Raw genomic sequence first — 21,473 nt, 5'->3', positions numbered from 1 at the left:
AAAGCCATAGACTAAATGCTGAGGCTGGGCTTGCAATCCAGAAAATCTGACTCCAGGGTCTGCTAGCACCAAACCAGGACTGCTAAAGCCCATTGCTAAGGCCAGGACCCTCTCCCCCATCAAATTCCGTTAATGAAGAGCACACTTAGGATCAAAGTTGATTGCTGTTTGTGGTACCTGGTTAGAGGGAGGGGAAGGAGAGGAATTATGTTAACAAGAAAGCTTTGAGCAACCAATCAGTGTCAGTGGAGAGGCCTGGCGCCTAAATGCCACACCCACGTGAGCCACCTGCGGGAATCCTCTCAGCCGCTGAAACTCACGTGCACTTGCACGTGCACGCGCTGAGACCCCCCTTCACAACCGCAAAAGCCCCTTTCTGCATTGCAGGATCGCGCCTGCGGACTAGCTCCAGATTCCTGTCCCACCAGCCTCTGCGAACGGAAAGCTCGCGAGCCGGCATTGGCGCTACGCAGCAAGGAAGCAAAGTCTCCCTAGCAACAACCTGAGTCCCCAAGGGTTGCGCATGCGCCTTCGGGATTGCTAGGTAATTACTGGTTAGGAAGCCTTTGCGCAGCGGTGGTCCCTGGATCGTGCATTGGTCCACAGCTCGCTTGGGACGCCCCGGCCTGACGTCACGTCGTCTGGCTCAACTTCCGGTGCGCCCTCGAGCGATCGAAAGGGTGTTTGCCGTTGACGCTGAGAGGAGACCGCTGGCCGCCGGCTGGTACCCGCGTCTTCTGGAGGTCGGTGTGACAGGATTTGAAAAGGTCTTTCCAGCGGCTTTTTTTCCTTCTCCTTGAATTTTCTTGTCTTGTGTGGGGGCGAGAAGTAGTTGAGTGATTTTAATGCCTGAGAAACTCCGGGGAGTAAAGTGGGGTGGGTGAGAGGATTTGCCTGAGAGGAAAAAAATTTCTGGAATCACAAATCTACAATTAAATTTCAGCAGCGCTGTGGGATGGGGGTCGGTGGGGGAGTTTGGCTGGTTTGGGCTGGTCCCGGCGGGTCCCGGCGGGTCCTGGCGGGTTCCGGCTGGTCCCCGCTGGTTCTCGCTGGTCCCCACTGGTTCCCGCTGGTCCCCACTGGTTCCCGCTGGTTTCCCCGGTTCGCACCACCGCTTGCGGACGCCCGCGGTTTTAAGGATTTGCGTTTTGGCCATTTGTTGAGTAGTTCGTGCTGATTTGGGGGTACGAGTCGATCTTTTCTCGTCGCTTTTTTTCTTCCTTGGCAGAGGTGGGTGGGCGGCGAGGAACGACGACTAAGACTTTAAATCTCTGTCTCTCATTTGTGTATATAATTTCGAGTTTAAGTGATAAAATGGGGGGGGTTGTTATATCTTTTGAGATTCTGGAGTTGTTTTTGAGGCTTTGATGGTAAATGCGTTTGAACGAAGATAGTGCAGCCTCGCTGTTTTATCGTTAATCATGTAAACGAGGGGAAAGAAAGTAAAGACCCAGGCTGAGCACGGTCGTTTGATAACTTTGAGTACGGGATTGCTTCCCGTTATATCTTTTGAGATTCTGGAGTTGTTTTTGAGGCTTTGATGGTAAATGCGTTTGAACGAAGATAGTGCAGCCTCGCTGTTTTATCGTTAATCATGTAAACGAGGGGAAAGAAAGTAAAGACCCAGGCTGAGCACGGTCGTTTGATAACTTTGAGTACGGGATCGCTTCCCCTTATATCTTTTGAGATTCTGGAGTTGTTTTTGAGGCTTTGGTGGTAAATGCGTTTGATCGAAGATAGTGCAGCCTCGCTGTTTTATCGTTAATCATTATCGTTTTATCGTTAATTCGTTTTATCGTTTTATCATATCGTTTTATCATCGTTTAATCATATCGTTTTATCGTTAATTCCTTCCCTCCCTACCCCTGCTCTCCCGGATTTAGGACTGGTATAGGGTTTGAAACTGGTTTAATGTTTACAGATCGTGATTTTTCCAGGCAACTTTCTGCTTTTATAAAGCAAGGGTGAGGGCTAGATTCAGTGCCAGGCAATGGAACGCGTTTTGGGTAACATTGTCCCCGATCTGGCTTATTTTGTAGTCTGCGGAGTTTGGTATGGACAGTGAAGTGCTGCTTTTATGAGATTTGATAGGAATTCTAGAAAGTAATTGCTCAGTGTGTTAACACACAGTTTTGTTGTTTAAAAAAAAAACCAACACCTTGCAGCGGTCTGGCGTAATCTGCCCTGTTTTGCTGTGTTCCTTCAGGCGGTTTTTGGCTGAAAGGCTGTTTTCATCCCTCACCATTCTGATAAATTGATGATTCTGATATAGTGAATGCTTTGTATCTTGGGAGCAGAATCTTCAAATGACTTTTGAAAAATATCTTTAAAATGTTTTTAATGTCTAAAAATATAAAAACTAGGTAATTTTTACATTATCAAGAATTTAGGTTTTTACTGTAAAATATGAATGAACTTTATTTTAGGTTAAATCATTTTGTACGATTTTGAATTTGACGAATTTTACTGATTTTGCCAAATGTAGTCATGATTGGGCTATAAGAAAATGTTGCGCAACTTTATTTTGTGGGAAGAAGCAAAACGGAAAGTTCAGGCTGCGCCTGCTATGAACCAGATGTGATGCTGGGTGCTTAACTGTATTTGGTCTTCACAGCCCCTGTGAAGTAGATAATTCCAACTCCACAGGTTAAATTGAGGCACAGAGAGATTAAATACCTGCCTAAAGTAAAATAACAAATTTTGCAGTTTGTTCTTACGTTTGAGTATTTCTTAAAGCCCAGTTCTTTGTACTATGCCCTGGTATTTAAAATTTGCTTAGAAGAAGTGGTTGCTATATCTGCAGTGTCCAGGAGCAAAATGACTCAGATTTACATGTTATGACCCCAAGGATTTGTTGCACATGTGCTCCATGGTGAATAGTTCTGTTGGGAGGATGTTGTGATTATACCCAGATTATACCCAGATTATAAAGTAGTAGTAGCGAAACAGCGGGTACTGCTATGCCAGTCATTGTTCTAAGCACTTGACACTTGACTTAATTCTTTTAATTCTCAGAATAACTAAATGAAGTTGGAGCTATTATCCCCATTTTACAAGTTTTTTTTTTAAGTAAAGAGACATTAAGTAAATTCTCCAAAGTCACACAGCCAGCAAATGGAGGAGCCTGGACCCAAAGCCAAAGTCCAAGGACTTAATGGTATTTGAAGTTGCCTCATGTAACTACTCACTGTAGGACAGTTGCTTTAAAAGTGTTGAAGTATGAGTGCTGTGTACCGAGGAAAGCAGTGTCACTTGTATATGGGGTAACATAGCACCTTTGCTTTGTAGAGATGGTACTTGAATTAAGCCATGAAATTAAATAGGTTTTCCTAGGTGGAGAGATAGCAAGATATTTGGGCAGAGAGCATAAAAGGAGTAAGAGGTTCAGAGTACAAGATTGGTGTTGATTTGTGAATGGGCCACAGGGGTAAAAATTGAGTGGACTGAAAGCTTGCTGCTTCCATTTTAGGTATAGCCAAGTTTTTGCAGCATTACAGTTTTCTAGGAGGGGATTGTCCAGTAGTAAGAGTCTCTAAGAGTGGTTGGCAAGCTTTGTCTATAAAAGGCCAGATAGTCGATATTTTAGGTTTAGCGCCAGGGGACAGGTGGTAAGAGGTGACCTCCTGAGAGGTGCATAGGCTTCTGACTCTACTTTGTAAGGACCTTGTAGGCCTTAATAGGAGTTTGGATTTTATATTTTTGTTATGGAAGGGATTCCATGTGATTTAAATAATGAAGAGTATGTAAGGCACGTAATGTGGTGCAGTCCGGCTTCAGTCTTACTAGCTATGATACTTAGGAAAATTATTTAAACTTTCTTTGCCTCAGATTTCCTTTAAGAAAAATGGGAATAATTGTAAAGCCTGCCCTGTAGGGTTGTCAGGAATAGTAAAGAAGTTAACACATCTAGTGCTTAGAACATTGCTTGGCAGGGTGAACAGTAAAATATATTTTAAATACTATTATTTGTACTTTGTGTTATATTCCAGATTTTCTTTAGTGAAACTATATTTAATGAAAAATTGTATATCTAAATCTATAAAACAAAATTGTTAGAAACACAGAGTATAAAAATACTGTTAGAGTTGGGAAACTTTAACTCGCTGTTCTCATTCTGTGAGATTTCAAGTGGAAGTAAGAGATTGCTCTGTAGTGTAAGAACAAAACTTCACAAGTGACTTGAACATCCATTAATAGGTACTTGTTAAATGAATTACAGCTATCTGCATGTGGCAAACTAAGTTGTTAAAGTGACTGTGGCATATCTAAAAGTATTGGTTTAGAAATTATTTTCCACTATTGATTGCTCTTGCCTTAGCAATAGATGAATTGAAAGCTCAATTTTTGAGCTTTAGATCAATTGAATCGTATACTATATTCTCTTTAGTATTTGGCTTTTACTCAATGTTACAGTTGTGTGATTTGTCCTGTTTGTGTGCAGCAATAGTTAATTTATTCTCATTGCTGTGTAGTCTTCCTGTGTCCAGAACACCACTGTTTAATTGTTCATAGCTTGTATTAGTCTCATAATCAGGAAAGATATACATAGTCTAAAACTAAAACTTGATTGAGGTTACAGCTCAGATTGGGTGTATTTTATAACTTGAATTTTTCCACAGTATTAACCTGCATTTATTTTGAATTAACTTGAGAGTTACTTCTCCATTCATCGTGGCTGTGTCATTACTACCCTGGCTCAGAATGGATGGAGGGAGGAAATTTTCACTCTCATAAATGCACCCATTCCAGTACCATGATGCCAGCCACAGTTCAGATCCCTACTACAAGATATAATGTGATGGTATTTTACTCCATGTCTTTTCTAGTTGCAAAGTTAAGTGACCCGGAACTGTAACTGAGCCTACATAATTCTAGAAGAGTTTTAGCTTATATTTTATATACATTTATTTAGGTTTGATGTAAAATTTAACTATGGAAACACTCATATTCTTAGAGCTGAAATGGCCTTAGACATAATCTCAGCCACTTTTCATCTGGCAGATGAGGAGGCAGTGTCTTGAGTGGTCTGCCCAGTCTACAACCTGGTTGGGACCCAAGCTGGAACAGACTCCTGACTCGTATTTGGGGGCCTGCTGGGCTGCCTTTACAAAAGCAATGAGGAATCATGTCTTAGTTTCAGTATTTATTCTGTAGCCTTTACATTGTGGAGCATTCACTTCAGAATTTGGAAGTGTGTTTGATCTTGATTCTTGTTCTTCCTATGCATGAGCAGTATAGCCCTTTAAAGTTTAAAAGGTCTATTCTAAATCATGAATGGAGAATTTCTAAAATTCAACCAGTACTCCAATTCAGTTTGAGTTGGCATTGTGAGAACGTAGCTATACTAAATTTATTAAGGTAATGTATAAAGTAACTTTTTTATGCGTTGCTTTTCAGGAATAGAAGGTTTACCAGTCCTAGGTGACCAAGCAGTTTCACAAATAAAGCCTCCAACGAGTTTAAAAATACTTAGGCCCAACTCAGAAGTGGAGTTGCTCCTGTTTTACAAAGATGTCTAGCTGCTCCAGTGAAGTTGATGTGGTTTGTATTTCAAATTGAAAAAAAAATGTCCTCGTTCCTTTCATTGTGTTATATTTCTTTTCTAAATTTAATTTAATTTCACACAGTGAAATGCAGAGATCCTAAGTATATAATTCATGAGTTTTGACAGTGATCTGTAAGGCTGTTATGAACATTCATGTATGAGGTTTTTTTGTGAACAGATACTAACATTTCTTTTGGGTCAATGCTCAGGAGTTGAATTGCTAGGTCATACGGTTGGTGTAATTATAACTGAGAATCCACCAGTTTTTAAAAGTGGTTATGGTCTTCAGCATTCTGTCACATTCTGTTTCTTGATCCCTGATGTTGAATAAAAATACTTTTTCAAGCTACACATAATTCAGCTTAATAGAAAACATTGCTTACATACAGATGTAGATATTACTGCCACTTAAGTGGTATAGGCAATTTTTAAGACTTATGTCAGTCCTAACATTTTTCATCTTTGGAGATAATGTTAACTGCCTACAGAGAGTTATTTTTTCTGACATAATCATGTGAAACCACTTAGGAAAGCATATAAGGCACTATACAAAAGTAAGGTGGTATATTTTTATAAGTACTAATCTATAACAAGTCCATATTACTTTGGTTATATCTTTTGAAACAGATATGCATAGCTTCAAACTATCTTTATTTTAAAATTATTCCTATAGTTCACAATTCATTCTTAGAATAAAGAGTTGTTAAATGAAGTTTAATGGTTATTTACTATCTGTTTATTTATTTAAAACATTCAAAAAATTTTAAGGTGATTTACAGATTAACTTAGAAAAAGACAAATGGATTGAGAAGTATAGATTGATAGTTACAAAATAGTCATGGGGGCTATAAAGTACAGCATAGAAAATATAGTCAGTAATATTGTAATAACTGTATGATGTCAGTTGGATATGGGAAACATTGGGGGAGCACTTTATAGAGTATGTGATTATCAAACCACTGTGCAGTATACCTGACACTAATAGAAAATAATAGTGAGTATAAATTGTAATTGAAAAAAAATTAATTAAAAAATGCTCCTGAAAAAAGAAAAGCCTTGGTAAAATACTATGTAGAAAAACCTAGAATTTTAGATGTTTTATGATTATTTTTTACTAGCAGTAATTAATTTTTATGCTATTATAATCAGAAAAAGAAAGGTTTCCTAAAAATTAGAACAAAAACAAATAGGTACTTAAGTGTTTCCTATTTTGTCCATAGAGTGGCACTGTTGAGTGGTTTAAAAATCTAAAGCCATGTAACATGGTTCTTGGTGTTGAGAAATATTTGCTGTTACAGCAGTTCTAGTGCCAGATTACTAGAAGACTAGTCTTCCTACCCTTAGGTATACAAGAGGTTAAGCTTGATGAAAGTATGTCATAAATGTAGTTGGGTTAATGAGTAAGCAGTTTTGCAAGTACATTTCTTTTTTGTAGTCACAGTATTTATTTACAATGAACAAAGGTCCTTTAATACCATAGGTAGATTTTGGAGTTTCTTGAAAGAGAAATTGAAGTACTAAATTTTTCTGTCAGTTCCTTTCATGCTTCCTTTTAATTTATTGATAAATCTTCCTTAGATAAAAACTCGCATACGTTCTGCTGATGATGAGAACGGGACTCTTTATGCATATGAACCAAATCCTACATATGTAGACGTAAGTAATGTTAATTGCCGCTTGCCAAATGTAACATTTAGCCATTTTAAAGGAAAATACTTAAATTCCTCATATATGATAGAGTGCCCCTAAACCACTCTAATTCACTGTCATGAATTTGTTTGGCTCCTTTTGTTAGACGATGAGCATTTAACCATTTTACTTCTCTCTTTTCCTCATATAGTAGGAAATTGAGAGCAATACCCATTTTCAGTACAAAATTCTAAATGTAGGTCATTCTGACATAATAAATTCTTTCCTTTCTCTCTTAATTAGCAGTTATCATTTCTATTATATTTTTTTATTTCATCTCTGCTTTAGATTAAAATTTCTGAAACTGAAAAGTTGGTAAAGGTAAAAATTTAAATAAAGAAGTATAAAGTGTTTTTATCCTATGTTCAGTTTGGCTCTTACAGAAGTAAACTATTAATACTTAACATTTAAAATCTTAACAGCAAAGTGTTCAGTCTGACACATCCTCCGAAGAGCAACAAAAAACAATTATGGATGTCCTGAGTCATTGCCAGGTACAAAAGTTCTGTCTGTCAAATGTAGTTTTCTAAAATAATAAGCTGAAATTCTCATTATTTTATGTAAAGAATACAGTTAATTGAAATTTTGCTGTATTAAATTATGTATGATTGTCACCTCATTGTGATCATTTTTCACAATTTCTAGTTTGAATAGCATCTCTGGGTGAAAATTTCAAAGTAGCAGTATGTAGATTTTATAGCTTTTTTAAAAAAGCCCTTAATGGTCAGATGTAGTTATGTCACTTTCATCTTGATTATTTAGTATTGAATTAATTTTCCCTACAAAATTTTCAAAGGAAATTGGCTAATTACGATGAAATTTAGTATGTACCTAAATGCATACAAAGATATCTCAATTGAAACAAAATGGCAGCCAACCATTCTTTTTAAAAGACTATATCTTACATAGTTTTGAGGGGATTTTGTAAAAATTAGCATATTGGTAGAGGTAGATAGAAATACGTAATTATCAAGGATTTTATGGGCCACAGATTCTAGAGGTAATGAACATTTATAAAAAAATCAGTGTTTCTTAAGGTATCAAGTATCTTGAATAAAATAAGCTAGCGTACTATGAAAAGTAAATAATGTTTATGTGAGCCTTGATCATTATTATTACTGAGAACAGAAGTGGAATGCTTAAAGGGGACACATCAAGTCTTCAGGGGAAGATGTTCAGAGGGTGGGCTATAGGGGGAGGGAGAGGGTTCTCATTCTGAACAGGGCTATCCCCGGCCTGCCTTGCCTGAGCATCCAAGACCACATAGATACACAGACTGATATACCAGAGCCTTCTGAGCAATCGTGCAGGGTGGGGTGGGATGTAGCATCTCGGATAAGACATGCTCAGGCCTCATGAGGGATCCAGTCTATTTCTCCTAGCGTGTTAGCCCTCTCCTTTCTTCAACTTCTTCCCTTACCACCCTAGACTGCATGGTGCAGCACTTCCGTCTTTTTTATCCTTGCCCACATCCTCTTTAGTAAAACTCCAGCCCTGTCCATGCTGGGAAGCAGAGGGGAGGACTTTGCTGGGACCTGTCCGCTGTCTGATCTGTAGTCAGCACCCTCTCCCCATGTGCTCCAGGCATGCCTATCCTTGTCTCTTGTTTAATGGAGAAAATGAGGTGGGGAGCAGAAATCTTCCCCCCACAGCCAACAGACTTGCCTGGGATACATTCTTCTGGTGTTTCCCTCTGTAAGGCCAACCAACACCTTCGCTGGCTTCTGCATCTGACCCTCTTTCCTTGTGCTCAGACTCCCTTCGTGGGTCATCCCTCTCTCCTGGATCTTCATCCTCTGTGTCTATGACTCTCAGCATGTTCACTCATGGCTTTAAAAAAGCCACTTCTGCCCTGGCTGGTGTAGCTCAGTGGCTTGAGTGCGGGTTCGATTCCCAGTCAGGGCATGTGCCTGGGTTGCGGGCCAGGCCCCCAGTATGGGGCATGTGAGAGGCAACCACGTGTTGATGTTTCAATCCCTCTTTCTCCTTCCTTTCCCCTCTACAAATAAATAAATAAAATCTTTTTAAAAAACCATTTCTTGTAGCCTCCCAGCTCTCTTCCACTGTCATTCTTCCTTTCTCCTTCCCTTAAGAACCTAGCTCTTTGAATGTCAGTTAGTTCACTGTTGAAGCACCTGATTTTCTGTTTTCTCTGAGTATTTTTGAATACACTGTTCTTTCTGCTCTGTATGTCCTTCCATGCATCTTTACCTAGTGAACACCTTCTTGTCTTTTAATTCTGAATGTAAACATTTGCTTCTCTGAAAAGACCTGCCAATCTGCATTAGTTCTTTGCATACACTTAGCCTCCTGTTCTGACCTGTGCCATGATAGTCATAATAGTCATGTTCATATTAATAGGTGATTGAGCACGATTGGACCAGTCATCATGTAGTATTGCTATTGTGTTAGTATGAACATAATACCATAGCGCCTTGCTTTGTCCGCAAGAGAACTCAGAGGGATTTTCATCCTGATTCTGTACATGAGGAAGTTGAAGCACAGAGAAGTTAAGTAACTTGACCAGGGTCACAGAGCTAGTAAGTGACAGAACTCTAATACTGAGATCCAAGCTTGTTCCCCTAGAGTCTGCACTATTTACCTCAGTGCTGTAGGCCCATCACTGGGCCTCACACTTGATGGGACATCAGAGTCACCTGGAGGGCTTATGCAAACACAGGTGCTGCCCCGACTCTGAGTTCCCAATTCATGAAGTGTGGGGTAGGAGATTGTGTGTTTCCAGCAAATATGGTCCACAAGTCCATACTTTGAGAACCACTGCTCCAGGCTGCTAATTACTTTTCTCTATTGAAATCATCTCTTCACTTGTCTCTCTGCAGTTAGAATAGGGGTTCCTTAGGACAGAAGCTGGTAGGGTTTTTTTCCCCCTACCATCCAAGTTTCTAGCATCTAGCAAAGTAGTTCTGACAGGGGGTATGCCCTCAATAAATGTTTATTGGAATGAGAGAATGAGGAAATGGTTCTGGCCTATTATTTAAGTGTCTTTTTTTTTGCCCGAATGAAAATTCTCTGTATTTCAAGAATTCAGTCACGTGCTTGATTGCCATATAGGGGATGTGTACTCAAAGATTTTTTGGTGTTAATTGTTGATTTTATGGTTTTTAAATGCTTTGAAGCTAGAAGTTAACATCCGATATGTCTGGCTCACTGTTCTTCCCAGAGTGGAATGTTCACTGCCTATTAGCTCATGTTGTCTTCATATGAAAAGAGGTTCTCTGGATTTTCAGCAGATTTGAACATTTATTTCTAAAAGTAGTACCTTCTTGATGTAAAATGACTCCATCAGGAATGTGATAGGTTATAGGAATTGTGGCACATTTACTTTCCAGAATTAAAGCCTCTCAAAATGCCTGTATGACATGGAGTGGTTGCATTGGAGGTTGGGGACCCTTGTGGTCATCCAGCTCTCTGTTACCAACAACCAGGCATCAAGTTGGCAAGCAAGACATTTCTGATGGCATGAGAACTTTCTTTGTTCCTAGTAGTCAAAATTGGCTTAATGGCATTTTCTTATATGTTATGTTTATTTTTATATGGAACCCGCTAATAGATTGTATTATTATAGGTCATCCAGGATACTCTTGAAAACCTGGATAAGAAATTTAATGTCATGAATGGGAAGGTTTCAAAAATTTACCGTTTTCGTGCAAAATTAATGTGGCAGAATCGCGTAAGTGTCATAAAAATATTTTCACAACTGTAATAAACCCCTGGTTTCTGAAGATGCCTGTCAGTTAAAAGTGAGAGAAATAATAAGTCTGTGAGATTGTGTGATTCGTACTTGTAGCAATAGATGGAAGGCTAAATTTCTAGGAAGAATGCTTAAGTTCAGGTTTGAGAAAAGTAATGAGAATGGGTATTTTTATGTTTGTATCCATAATGAATAAAATGCAATTAAAAGGTGGGGTTGGAGAGGTATAAAAATCATATAATCAAGTATAATATTAAACTTTAATAATAGCAGGCAATGTTGCATGGTTAATAAATATTGATGTGTTTACTACTTCTTTTTTGTTCATTCTCAGTTGGTTTATTCTGGGTTTGTGTCATTTCAGAAGCCACTTGGATATGCGTACAAATATTACACTCACCTGCTTTCTAGAAGAATGAAATTTCAGAAACCGAATAAGGATGTGCCTGATGAGCCTGCTGTGCCTGATGAGCCTGCTGTGCCTGATGAGCCTGCTGTGCCTGATGAGCCTGCTGTGCCTGATGAGCCTGCAGTGCCTGATGAGCCTGATAATATGTCTGAAAAGCTTTACCCTGCTTCACTGTCTCGTAGTCATAGTTATAGCCCAACTGTACCAGTAAGAAGACCAACAGATTACCAGGATAGCCCTATGGGAACATTCTATCACTCACAGGATTCCCTTACTCAGGATCACCGTTCGTTCTATGAGGGCCGAGACATACGCCTTAGCCAGAGTCCAACATTTCCTGCCTACTCTGCATCATATCCATCAGGTTATACACCCATTGATCTAGTTCAGGGGTCCTCTTCCATGCCCCGCTTTGATAGCCCAAGGGCTCATGGCACTGCCAATGTTATCTCAGCTTTTTAAAATTTTTATTTAATTCTTGTTCAAATACAGTTTTCTTATATTCCCAGCCCTGCCCCCCCCCCCCAAGTGCTCCATTATCTCAGCTTTTATATCTGTACTTACAGCCATGTCGGGCCAAGGCAGATCGAGTCCAGCACACAACCATGATATGATGGGTTACCCATCCTTGCCAGAAAATGAGAACTTTGGCCATACTGCCTCATCTCTCTATATGCCAGCTGGCTTTGGTGAGTGTGAAACGACACATATTAGAAGTAGCACTATTTAACTTACATTCTTCAACATCCTCTGTGCAAGCTAGGGGAAGTTATTTGTTTTGTATTTTGAGAACTGATTTTGGGTGATATTCATAATGGTGACTTAAGATTTGTTAAGTATCTGTTATATGACACCGCTAATCAGCTGACATGCCTCTTCTCCATTAATATTCATAATGAATACCATTGTGAGGTTTTTAATCTTTTGTGTTTCTTTACCCTTTTTTTTGAGTAAATATTCAAAATGTTCCTGAAATGGCCAGAGCCCAGATGATAGGAAAGAAAAGGTACACCTTTGGCTAATTCATACACGAGAATGATCAAAATTGTGTTGATGGTCCTTAGGGAAACGATCTTCCTAGGGAATTATAAAACCCACTTCTATTACCACAGACTATAGAGTTGAGTGCTGTAGTTGGAAAATGAATAGTTGTCTAGACACAGAAAAATTTCAGCACAACTTAGTGAACATGACAGCTAAAACTTTGAGGTATGAGCACTTCAGGTGTTTTATGTATTAATTATTTTTTCAACATACAAACCTTCAGTCAAAATAGATATTACTGTGTAATTAAACTCAAAAGAGGTATTAAATATAATCTTAAAGTTACTTCTGGCATAGCTAAGCAGAAAATAATTTTGTTTTCTTCAAAATTTAAGTAAAAATTTAAGCTTTGAGAGATAGGAATTTTGAAAAGACTAAAATGATGCTTAAAATATCCATAATGAATAAATACAATGGAAAGAGTCAGTAAAGAACTAATTTGAGTCTCAAAGATCATAGGTTTTTGAAATTCATTGATTAAAGTGAATAAATTTAAGCAATTATTAAATTTGGGGAATTTTCATTGTATTTAGCTAGTAAAGTAAATCCAATCTACACAGACCAAGAGGGGAGAGATTGAGAGAAATTCACTGAAATACTTGAGAGTAATAGGTTAGCTTAGATTGACCTAATTAACCCAAGTAACAGATCTTTTGCTGTATTTGTGGCCAAAGAAACTTTGGGTTGTTCAGTCTGTTTTATGATGTTTAAAGCTTTCTGGTAACTTCTGAAGCTGCTTTTGTTGTTCGTGGGCAGTCAGATGGGACACTCATGGTTACCCATCCCCATGCCATCTTCATGTAAGCTTTTACTGGATTTTATACTTGGAGTCCTGGGTCCTTCTGGGCTACTTAACAAATGGTTCCAGAAATGAGACCAACACTCTCTATTTAAGTAACATCTCTTCTTTGAGGATAATGATCAGGTCAAGGATTGGGTCAGCCAAAAAGTCTATATGGTTTTTTCCATTAAAAAGAGACGCATTTTTTCATTTTCACCAGTGACTTTATTGATTTGGATATTTTGAGTATGTCAGGTATCTCCCACATGGTGTAATGTTGATTGTTGTCAGTTAATGTCTCAGTTTGATCGCTATCAACTTCAACTGGTCTACTGAACTGCAGAGCATTGTCTAGTGAGAAATCTCCAGCAGGAAACTTCACAAACTGCTTTTGACTCTTGATCAGTCACAGTACCTGCATACACCAAATAAATCTTTGTTAGTATTTGTTTTGGTTGTATTTTTACCTTTTTTGAAATAATAAACCATAAATTGCTAAAAATTCACTATTTTTTCATCTTCAATATTAAAATGACTACAGGAAAATTGACCAATTTTGATCAGTTTTTTAAATTCACGCTGATAAGACAGGTGTCATGGTACAATGTAACGAAATTGTTTTGAATGAAGTTAAAGACAACTAAGTGCTACTAGAGCCATCTTACAGAGAAAAAAATGACTTTTTTTTTTTTGCTAATCCAATACAATTTCTTCCCCATTGAAGGTGCAGAGTCATCAGTTGGAAATGACCCAGGTGTACTGCAGTACCCTTACTATGCAGACCCTGCAGATTGGTCTGTGGAGGAAGTGATCCTGTTTCTGAAAGAAGTAGATCCTCATACACTCCTCCCCCTCGCCGACCTCTTCAGGGAACATGTAATGTATCTTTTGATCTGGTTTTCCTGCCTTTGAATGACCTCACTATAGGCTTCTTCAGTTGGATGCTGATTAGTGTGAATGGGGAACCCCATCAACTGATTTTTTCCTTATGTGAGCAAGTTTACTTTGCTCAAAGTTAGAGCCATAAGTGATAGAGGCTGGATTTGTATTTTAAATGGGTACCCGAGTACCTAAAATACTACAAGTCTTCAAGTTCTCAAGAGCAGATTATTCAGCCTGGTCATTCACTCTCAGGTGTCTTCTCCTTTGTAACAATAGCTATGACAGTTTTTGTTAAGATGCCTGATGAATCCAGCAGCTGATGCAATTTGCTTAGTTCTCTTAACCTTACATGGTTATTGCAGGTTTGGGATGCTGATAATCTCATGTTGTTAAAGTTCTAATTTCTTTAACTTCCCAGTTTTACTTAGTAGAAAAAGTATGGAAGGTGCCTAACAAAGGCAGTAGTATATGGGATTTCAGATGTTTTCAGTTGGTGATACACATACGATTCAGTAAAATTTTTTTAAACAAAGGCAGTAGTATATGGGATTTCAGATGTTTTCAGTTGGTGATACACATATACGATTCAGTAAAAATTTTTTAAAGAATCATACACATTTTTATTTAGAGGGGAAGGGAAGGAGAAAGGGAGAGAAATATCTCATGCATCCCCTGCTGGGGACTGGCCCGCAACCCAGGCATGTCCCCTGACTGGGAATGGAACCATGATCCTTTGGTTCACAGGCTCATGCTCAATCCACTGAGCTATACCAGCCAGGGCTAAATTTTTATTTTTAAACCAGATCTCATAAAAACCAAATTATATGCTCCAGCAGCTTCAGTTGTTTAATTAACATAATAAAGGTTTTAAGGAGGATGCCTGTATCTATGAAGTCATATTCTTACAGTTTTTCATAATGGATAAAATTAGTGACCACAAATTTGATACACCCTTTTAGATATGGCACAAAAATCAGTAATTAATTTTTGCATCTTTTGAGCTTCAGACAAGTAATTGATGAGCTTTCACCATAAACACAACACTGTATATAGTACATTCGCAGTTTGCATTGATGCTGACATACTCATATTCCCTGCCTTTCTGAAAAGGAAGTTAATGACGGTCTGAAATCCATTTCTACCATTCCTAGTTTTTACTCTTTGTGTCATAGCTCTGACAAAATAGCTGTGTAGGGTTTTATTCTTTTTATTCAATGTGGGGTTTTATTCTACGTACAGTATGTAAAATTAGGTAGTTTGACACGAAGGACATTTTTACAATACTAGGTTAAATTTTCTTTATCTTAAAATTTGAAGTAAATTCAGTAATGACCAAATAATGCTTCAGCTGTACAAATTGTATCTTTAGTAGTTTTCATCAAGCAGGTGCATATTCAGAGAATATGTATCTGGAATGACCTGCCCTAACTGTATATAAAGAAATGACTATTTTGGTAAAATATGAAAGCATTATTAATTACTGTAATTTTCTTCTCTGTAGGAAATTGATGGGAAAGCTATGCTGTTACTCCACAGTGATGTTATGATGAAGTATATGGGGCTGAAGCTCGGGACAGCTCTGAAGTTGTGCCACTACATTGAAAAACTTAAAGAAGAAAAATGCATCATTGACATTTGAGAAAACATTTGTGTAGATTTAGATTGGACTTAATTCTGGGGAAAACAATGCTATCTTGCTGTAAAATCATTTTACTGCCCTTAGAAATGTTTGTGTTGTAGAAGGTTCCTCTAAAAGCTTGTTATATCCAGAATCACAGAGCTACATTATAGTCCAGTCTACTTCTTTACAAACCATTTAATGTGTTGCTATTAGCATATTCAAATGGGCAGTTTCTGTTTAATCTTTATTGTTGCCATATTGTCATTTTTACTTCATATAAGAAACAGAGAGAAATATCTTTGACTTTGGTTGATGTTTATGTATAGAATAAAAACAGCTAAATCCCAAAGAGAAAGTATTAGGGATTGACAAGTTCTCTAATAAAATCTATGAGAAGCTTTCCTTAGAAGAAAATTTAAAGATACAACTGCAGATATCATCTCTTTCTCAAATATTATATATCTGTAATAGCAGTGTTCTGTTAGTGTTCTACCAGTTTCCAGAAAGGGAATAACCATATAACTTACTTTCCTTTTGTTATTATTTCTGTTTGTTCGATTATTTTTCCTTCAGTTAAAGAAAAAGTAACCTTATAAAGTTTCTAAAGTGTTGTTGCCAGTTGTTTGATAAATTATAAGATAGAATAGTTGTTTTATGCAGTAGATAACAGGTGGCAAACACAAGGCCCATGATCCGAATCCGGCCTCCACCTTGTTTTATCTGGCCTGGCACCTTGTTTCTACCCAGTGGCAGCGCCCGAGCTCCTTGCCCCTAGTTAAGGAGCAGTTACATTTATACAGTCCTAAAGTTATATTCGGCCCTTTGAAGGCTGATGTGGCCCTTGGTGAAAATGAGTTTGACACCCCTGCTGTGACACTACAAGTATGTTTTGGGTGGAGTCTGGCTATATGCTATTCCATTAAATATATGGTATTTTAAAACTTTGAAATATTTTGTTTTACCTCTGATATTTAGCCATTCGAAGTTCATAGCGCTCGCTCTCTCTGAAGGTGCCTATGTCCAAATTCTTAAAAAATGCATATTCATGTTAATGTTTTATTCTACATGTGAAGTTTACATACAAGTAAATCTTTGTTTAATTTAAAGTGATACTTTGCACTTCGACAGAGATAAAGACTAATCTATATGTAGTGAGATGTCTTAACTCTGTAAAAAATATGCACGTCGTTTCCCATCACTAGTACCTTCCAGGTCACTCATCAGAGTTTACACACAGGCAAGTTCTCTGTCCTGTGCAGTGTTTCTAGTTACTTTGCTTTCTGAGCCATTTTGTCTACTGAGCTATGGAAGGTACATTAGTTTGAATTTATCATTTTGGGACTTTAAGTACTGGGAATTTCAAGCAAAACATGTTCATTGTTATTTGTTATTTATTACATTGTTCTATTTTATGATATTTGTCGTAATGTTTATAAGCTATGAGAATTGGTGCTAATTGTATTAGCCATTTGTTGTAAATGCCAATAATTGTTTGCCATGGGCCAGAATGTACATTTACCTTTTAGGAAACCAAGTGTCCTTTATATTTATAAACAAATGCAATTATTTGCTAGGCATTTGTAATCTAAAGAGTGGTTTTATCTATGTTATTACCTCTGTGTTACAAGATTCTCATTTGTACTTTTAACTCTCAAATTGTTTGAGTGAAGATGGTGTGTCCAGTGAACAGTTCTCAGGTGTTTATACAAATACTATGTTTTTACAGTTCTCAGACTTTAAACTATAATAAAGTTAAAAAAAAACCTGCAAAAACTAGTGCCAGAACCTCGTATGTGATTTGCTTTTACCTCGTTATATTTATTTATGGATTGGTTATATTGGAAAAGTGCTCTAGTAAGTTTTGCATGTCCAAATACTTGACCTTGAACACATTTGTGGTTTTATATGTCCACATACTTGAGTTTTAACACTTGACCTCATTCTATGGGGGAACAGATTCTGAGGAGCAAAGGCTGGTCTCTTGTGGGGCCCTTCAACAAGACCCCAGGGGAACAGTCAGAAGTTAAATCAGTGAGCTTCATCTGTGCTCAAAACTTTTGTTACTTGCAATGTTGTTGATGAAGCAAGCATGCTAGAAAATGCTGGTGCCCCCAGATATCGTCCCACCTGTATCCAGAATATGAAGACAAAGCTCCCTATTTTTAAGAATGTTTAAATTGAAGCAAATTCTGTCCATACAGAATTTCACTAAGTCAAGATAAATATTTAGACACTTTCCCTGAGATTTTTTACTATTACCCGAAAACAGTTAAGCTGCTTGCCCCTGAGAAACACCTGTTCCATCTGATATGGTTAAAAAGGAAAATGAGGTTGAAGTAATATATATATATATATATATATTACATATAAATATATATTATATATTTTTTTTCTTATAAAAATAATAGTCTCAAGTGAAAACACATTCCTTGGTCAGCAAATACATCTGGAAGGTGTGTAGAAAACATTCAAAGAACTGAAGAAATGGGGCAGCACTCTTGCTCTTGCTGTGTGTGTGTCTGTTGGAGGGCCCTCCCTGCTTTAGATTTACCAACTGGGAACTGGGAACAATTAGCCAAGCTTCATGGTCAGGTCCAGATGCAGGACAAGGGCAGAGCTCACAGAAAGAAGGTGGTACATAGAATAGCTACAGCTGATGACAAAAGACTTCAGGGTTTTCTAAAAAAGTCCGTGAATAATACAGCTGATACTGAAGAGGTTAACATGATTAAAGATGATGGAACAGCCATTTATTGCAAAAATCCCAAAGTCCAAGCTTCCCTTTCTGCTAACACCTTTGCAATTATTGGTCATGCAGAAGCCAAACCACACAAAAGCTTCCTGAAGTATGAGGTCAGCTTGGTGCTGACAGCTTAACAGGGCTTTGAACGCTAGCTGAACAATTCCCTTGGCAAACATGATAACAGAAGCAAAAGCAGAGACACCAATGAGGAGGACGATCAGGTCCACATCTCATAGAAAATTTTGATGAGGCGTCAGAGAATGAAGCTAACTAAAATCATTTCTGGTTTTGGGGTAAAAGTGAAAGCATGGGCTGTGGTTCCCAAGCTTTCCAGACATAGAGAATATCGACTCTTAGCAGTTCAATAACAAATATTTTGTCTATTAAGAAAGAACTGAAGAAACAGGTACTAGGATGAACTGCACTGTGCGGCAGGACTGCCATTCTGTGGCAGGAAAATTCAGGTGCTTCTAAAACTCACCAGTTGACGGCACCATGTCAGGGTGCTTTTCTGGGAGAATCAATGTCAGAAAGGGAAAACCCTCATTGCATCATTAACACCCCTCCTCACACCTGCCTCTCCCCCCATTATTGATAGTTTCTTTTTATGATTTTACAATGTACTCTTTTACTAGTTTTCTTTTCTAATTGTTGACACTATTACAGACGTCCCCCATTTGCCCTTTTCCACCCAACCCCTGCCCCCCACCGAGGCCTTCACCACATAGTTGTCTGTGTCCATGGACTATGCATATACGCATACATGTTTTTGGCTGATCTCTTCCAGCCCTCTCACAGGCCTCCCCTCTGAAGTGTGTCAGTCTGTTCCATGTATCCATGCCTCTGGTCCTATTTGGGGCATCTGTTCATTAGAGTCCACATATAAGTGGATTCATATGGTATTTGCCTCCTATTGAGCCTTCTGGTGAATTCCTCCACGTAGCAGCCCTGGTTGTTTCAAAGTGGTGAGCACTCTCTCTTAATTTGGTTATTGCAGTTATCATTTCTCTAATGTCTTTGCTTTTCAGACAAAGGGATTCAATTCCTTTTCCTTTGTATCCCCTCGTATGTATTAAGGATATCCCCTCAGGGATGATAGTGCCCCTAAAGCCAGGGAAGGTGGGCCCATAACACCAGAGTTACCTCTAGTGTGCAGGACACGTGGGCAAGCTCCAGCTGAGTGTGCACTCCCTGGGGACAGGTGATTTAATGGGAGAGGATGACATTAAGTAGAAGGTGACGCTCTCAGTGTTCCCATGAGCTCCATGGCAGGCGCCCTAGCATGGGGGTCTGTGCAGGCCACTAGCTGTGCTGGGGCCCCATGTCTTCAGGCCAGGCATCTCCCGAGTACCCCTGGCCATTTTCCTTGTCTCTCTTTTTGGAGCATCTCCCAGGCACAAGAGCATCATCAGAGTCTTGCTAGGTATGTTACAAAGAGGTCTGAGATAGAAGGAGGCACCCAAGGGATGCGGGTTTACACACACACACACACACACACACACAGGCGTGCGCGCGTGCACCAGTTTCTGTCTGTGTGACTTTGGTGCCATTGCTTTAGCTCTCAAGAGTTGAGGATCACCCATTCCCCTAGTGGTATGAGAAGCTGGGGAGAAGCGGCTGAGGAAGCAGCCCGACAGGCCAGGGAGGAAAGTGTGCGATCCTTTATTCCTGCCTTGCTCCCACTCAGTCCCTGCTGTTCTGTTTGCACATCCTGTTCACAGCTTGACCATCACACTGGGGCCCAGGAAGGCCACTACGCAGCTTGATGTTAGGGAAGACTTTCAGTTTGTTTTTCAGATAAATGTCAGCATGGGTTCTGGAGTTACCAGCACTCCACTGGCTGTGCAGTCTTGGTCCTCGTGTCTGTGAGGGATGACAGCCATCAGCATGGATAGCCTCACACGATGTGCTGGGGTAGGGCCATCACTTCTCCTACAGTGAAGGCAGCTTCATTATTGGCCCCTGTGCACATTTCGTTCACCTCATCCCTGGGCAAGTTGGGGTTTTTCTAATCAGCCATTTGGGGAACAAAAACTGGCTGTGTTCTAGTATCCCTGCCTTTTTCCTCGTGGGAGGAAGGCTGCTGTCAGGGTGGCATTTCTGGGTGCCTGAGTCCACTTAACTCCGGGATCCACCTGCAGGCTCCTTGGCCTGTCACACTAAGCTGTGTCTTCTGACTAGTTCTAGTAAAAGAAAGATGTTAGTTTAGCTTCCATTTTATTTTATTTCTCAACATTCCAGAATGTGGGAGCAGGAGAGAAGGGTGATGTTTACTGGAGTTTCTTTGGACACCTCAACACTCAGCATGAACTAGGTATCAAATCTCTTTCCCCCTCCCTTCTCATTTCACACACACAGACAGATACACATGCCAACCCACACACTTATCAGATGCTGCTGCTTCTTTCTCCACCACACAGCTGATTTGGCCAAAGCCTTCTGGCATCATTGCTTGCTACATCATTTTATGGACACTCCTTCCCTGTGCTCATGGTCAATAATGCTTGTCTTCTCTGGGATATTATGCACCATGGATCTAAAATAAGTTTTTATGCCAACTGAAGACACATTCAAAAGTGTGGCCCTCAGAACTCCATAATGACTCTCCCCTACCTGACTAATCTCGTTCCTTTAAAAAATTTTGTATTGATTGATTTTTAGAGAAAGAGAGAGGAAGGGAGGGAGAAAGGGAGAGAAATATCAGTGTGTGGTTTGCTTCTCATGTGGCCCCCACTGAGGGACTTGGCCTGCCACCCAGGCATGTGCCCTGACTGGGAATCGGCTGATCTTGTTTCTTGCTACGTCCTGGCCCCCACACCTCATATCAGCCCAGTCATTTTTACACTGTTTCCATTGTCTATGCTCAGGCCTTTGTGTCACCTCATGAAACTCATAAACCCCACTAGAAATATTTAAAGCAGCTCTTTCCTCCTCACTAGTGGAGATGTCCCCACGATCCCCGTTCCCTGGTACCCACAACCTCGTGCGGTCCCCTTCCACTAAGTGTGGGCTGGACTTACTAACTGCCTCCCAATGAACAGAACACA

General features: G+C 39.2%; 1 protein-coding gene across 4 annotated transcripts; it reads left to right on the top strand.

Moving 5' to 3' along the window:
• Positions 1 to 536: 536 nt before the first annotated feature.
• SCML1 (Scm polycomb group protein like 1) lies at positions 537 to 16,011 on the top strand. Of its 4 annotated transcripts, none has more exons than XM_037046281.1 (9): positions 537 to 743; positions 5,398 to 5,541; positions 7,124 to 7,201; positions 7,657 to 7,728; positions 10,821 to 10,925; positions 11,311 to 11,719; positions 11,922 to 12,044; positions 13,905 to 14,056; positions 15,564 to 16,011. In XM_037046281.1, exons 2-9 carry the CDS (start codon positions 5,512 to 5,514, stop codon positions 15,699 to 15,701), a joined length of 1,107 nt encoding a protein of 368 aa, XP_036902176.1. In that variant the 5' UTR covers positions 537 to 743; positions 5,398 to 5,511; the 3' UTR covers positions 15,702 to 16,011. The 4 variants fall into 4 exon arrangements, with proteins under 4 accessions (XP_036902176.1, XP_036902177.1, XP_036902175.1 ...); XM_037046282.1 differs by having other exon boundaries at positions 537 to 767; XM_037046280.1 differs by having other exon boundaries at positions 537 to 767; positions 2,615 to 5,541.
• The last annotated feature ends 5,462 nt before the right edge of the window (positions 16,012 to 21,473 follow it).

Source organism: Sturnira hondurensis, unplaced genomic scaffold, assembly GCF_014824575.4.
Source record: "Sturnira hondurensis isolate 20B ecotype Veracruz unplaced genomic scaffold, ASM1482457v3 Scaffold0005220, whole genome shotgun sequence".
Lineage (NCBI taxonomy): Eukaryota > Metazoa > Chordata > Mammalia > Chiroptera > Phyllostomidae > Sturnira > Sturnira hondurensis.
The sequence above is the reverse complement of the archived record's forward strand: the minus strand, read 5'-3'. Positions and strand labels throughout refer to the sequence as shown.

What these genes read in the sequence shown, in the direction of transcription:
- SCML1 (XM_037046281.1), top strand. Translation starts at nt 5,512, where the DNA reads ATGTCTAGCTGCTCCAGTGAAGTTGATGTG. An exon ending in CAAATCCTACATATGTAGAC is followed by an intron (nt 7,202 to 7,656) that starts GTAAGTAATGTT and finishes AAATCTTAACAG; the next exon opens with CAAAGTGTTCAGTCTGACAC. An exon ending in CTCTGCATCATATCCATCAG is followed by an intron (nt 11,720 to 11,921) that starts GTTATACACCCA and finishes CTGTACTTACAG; the next exon opens with CCATGTCGGGCCAAGGCAGA.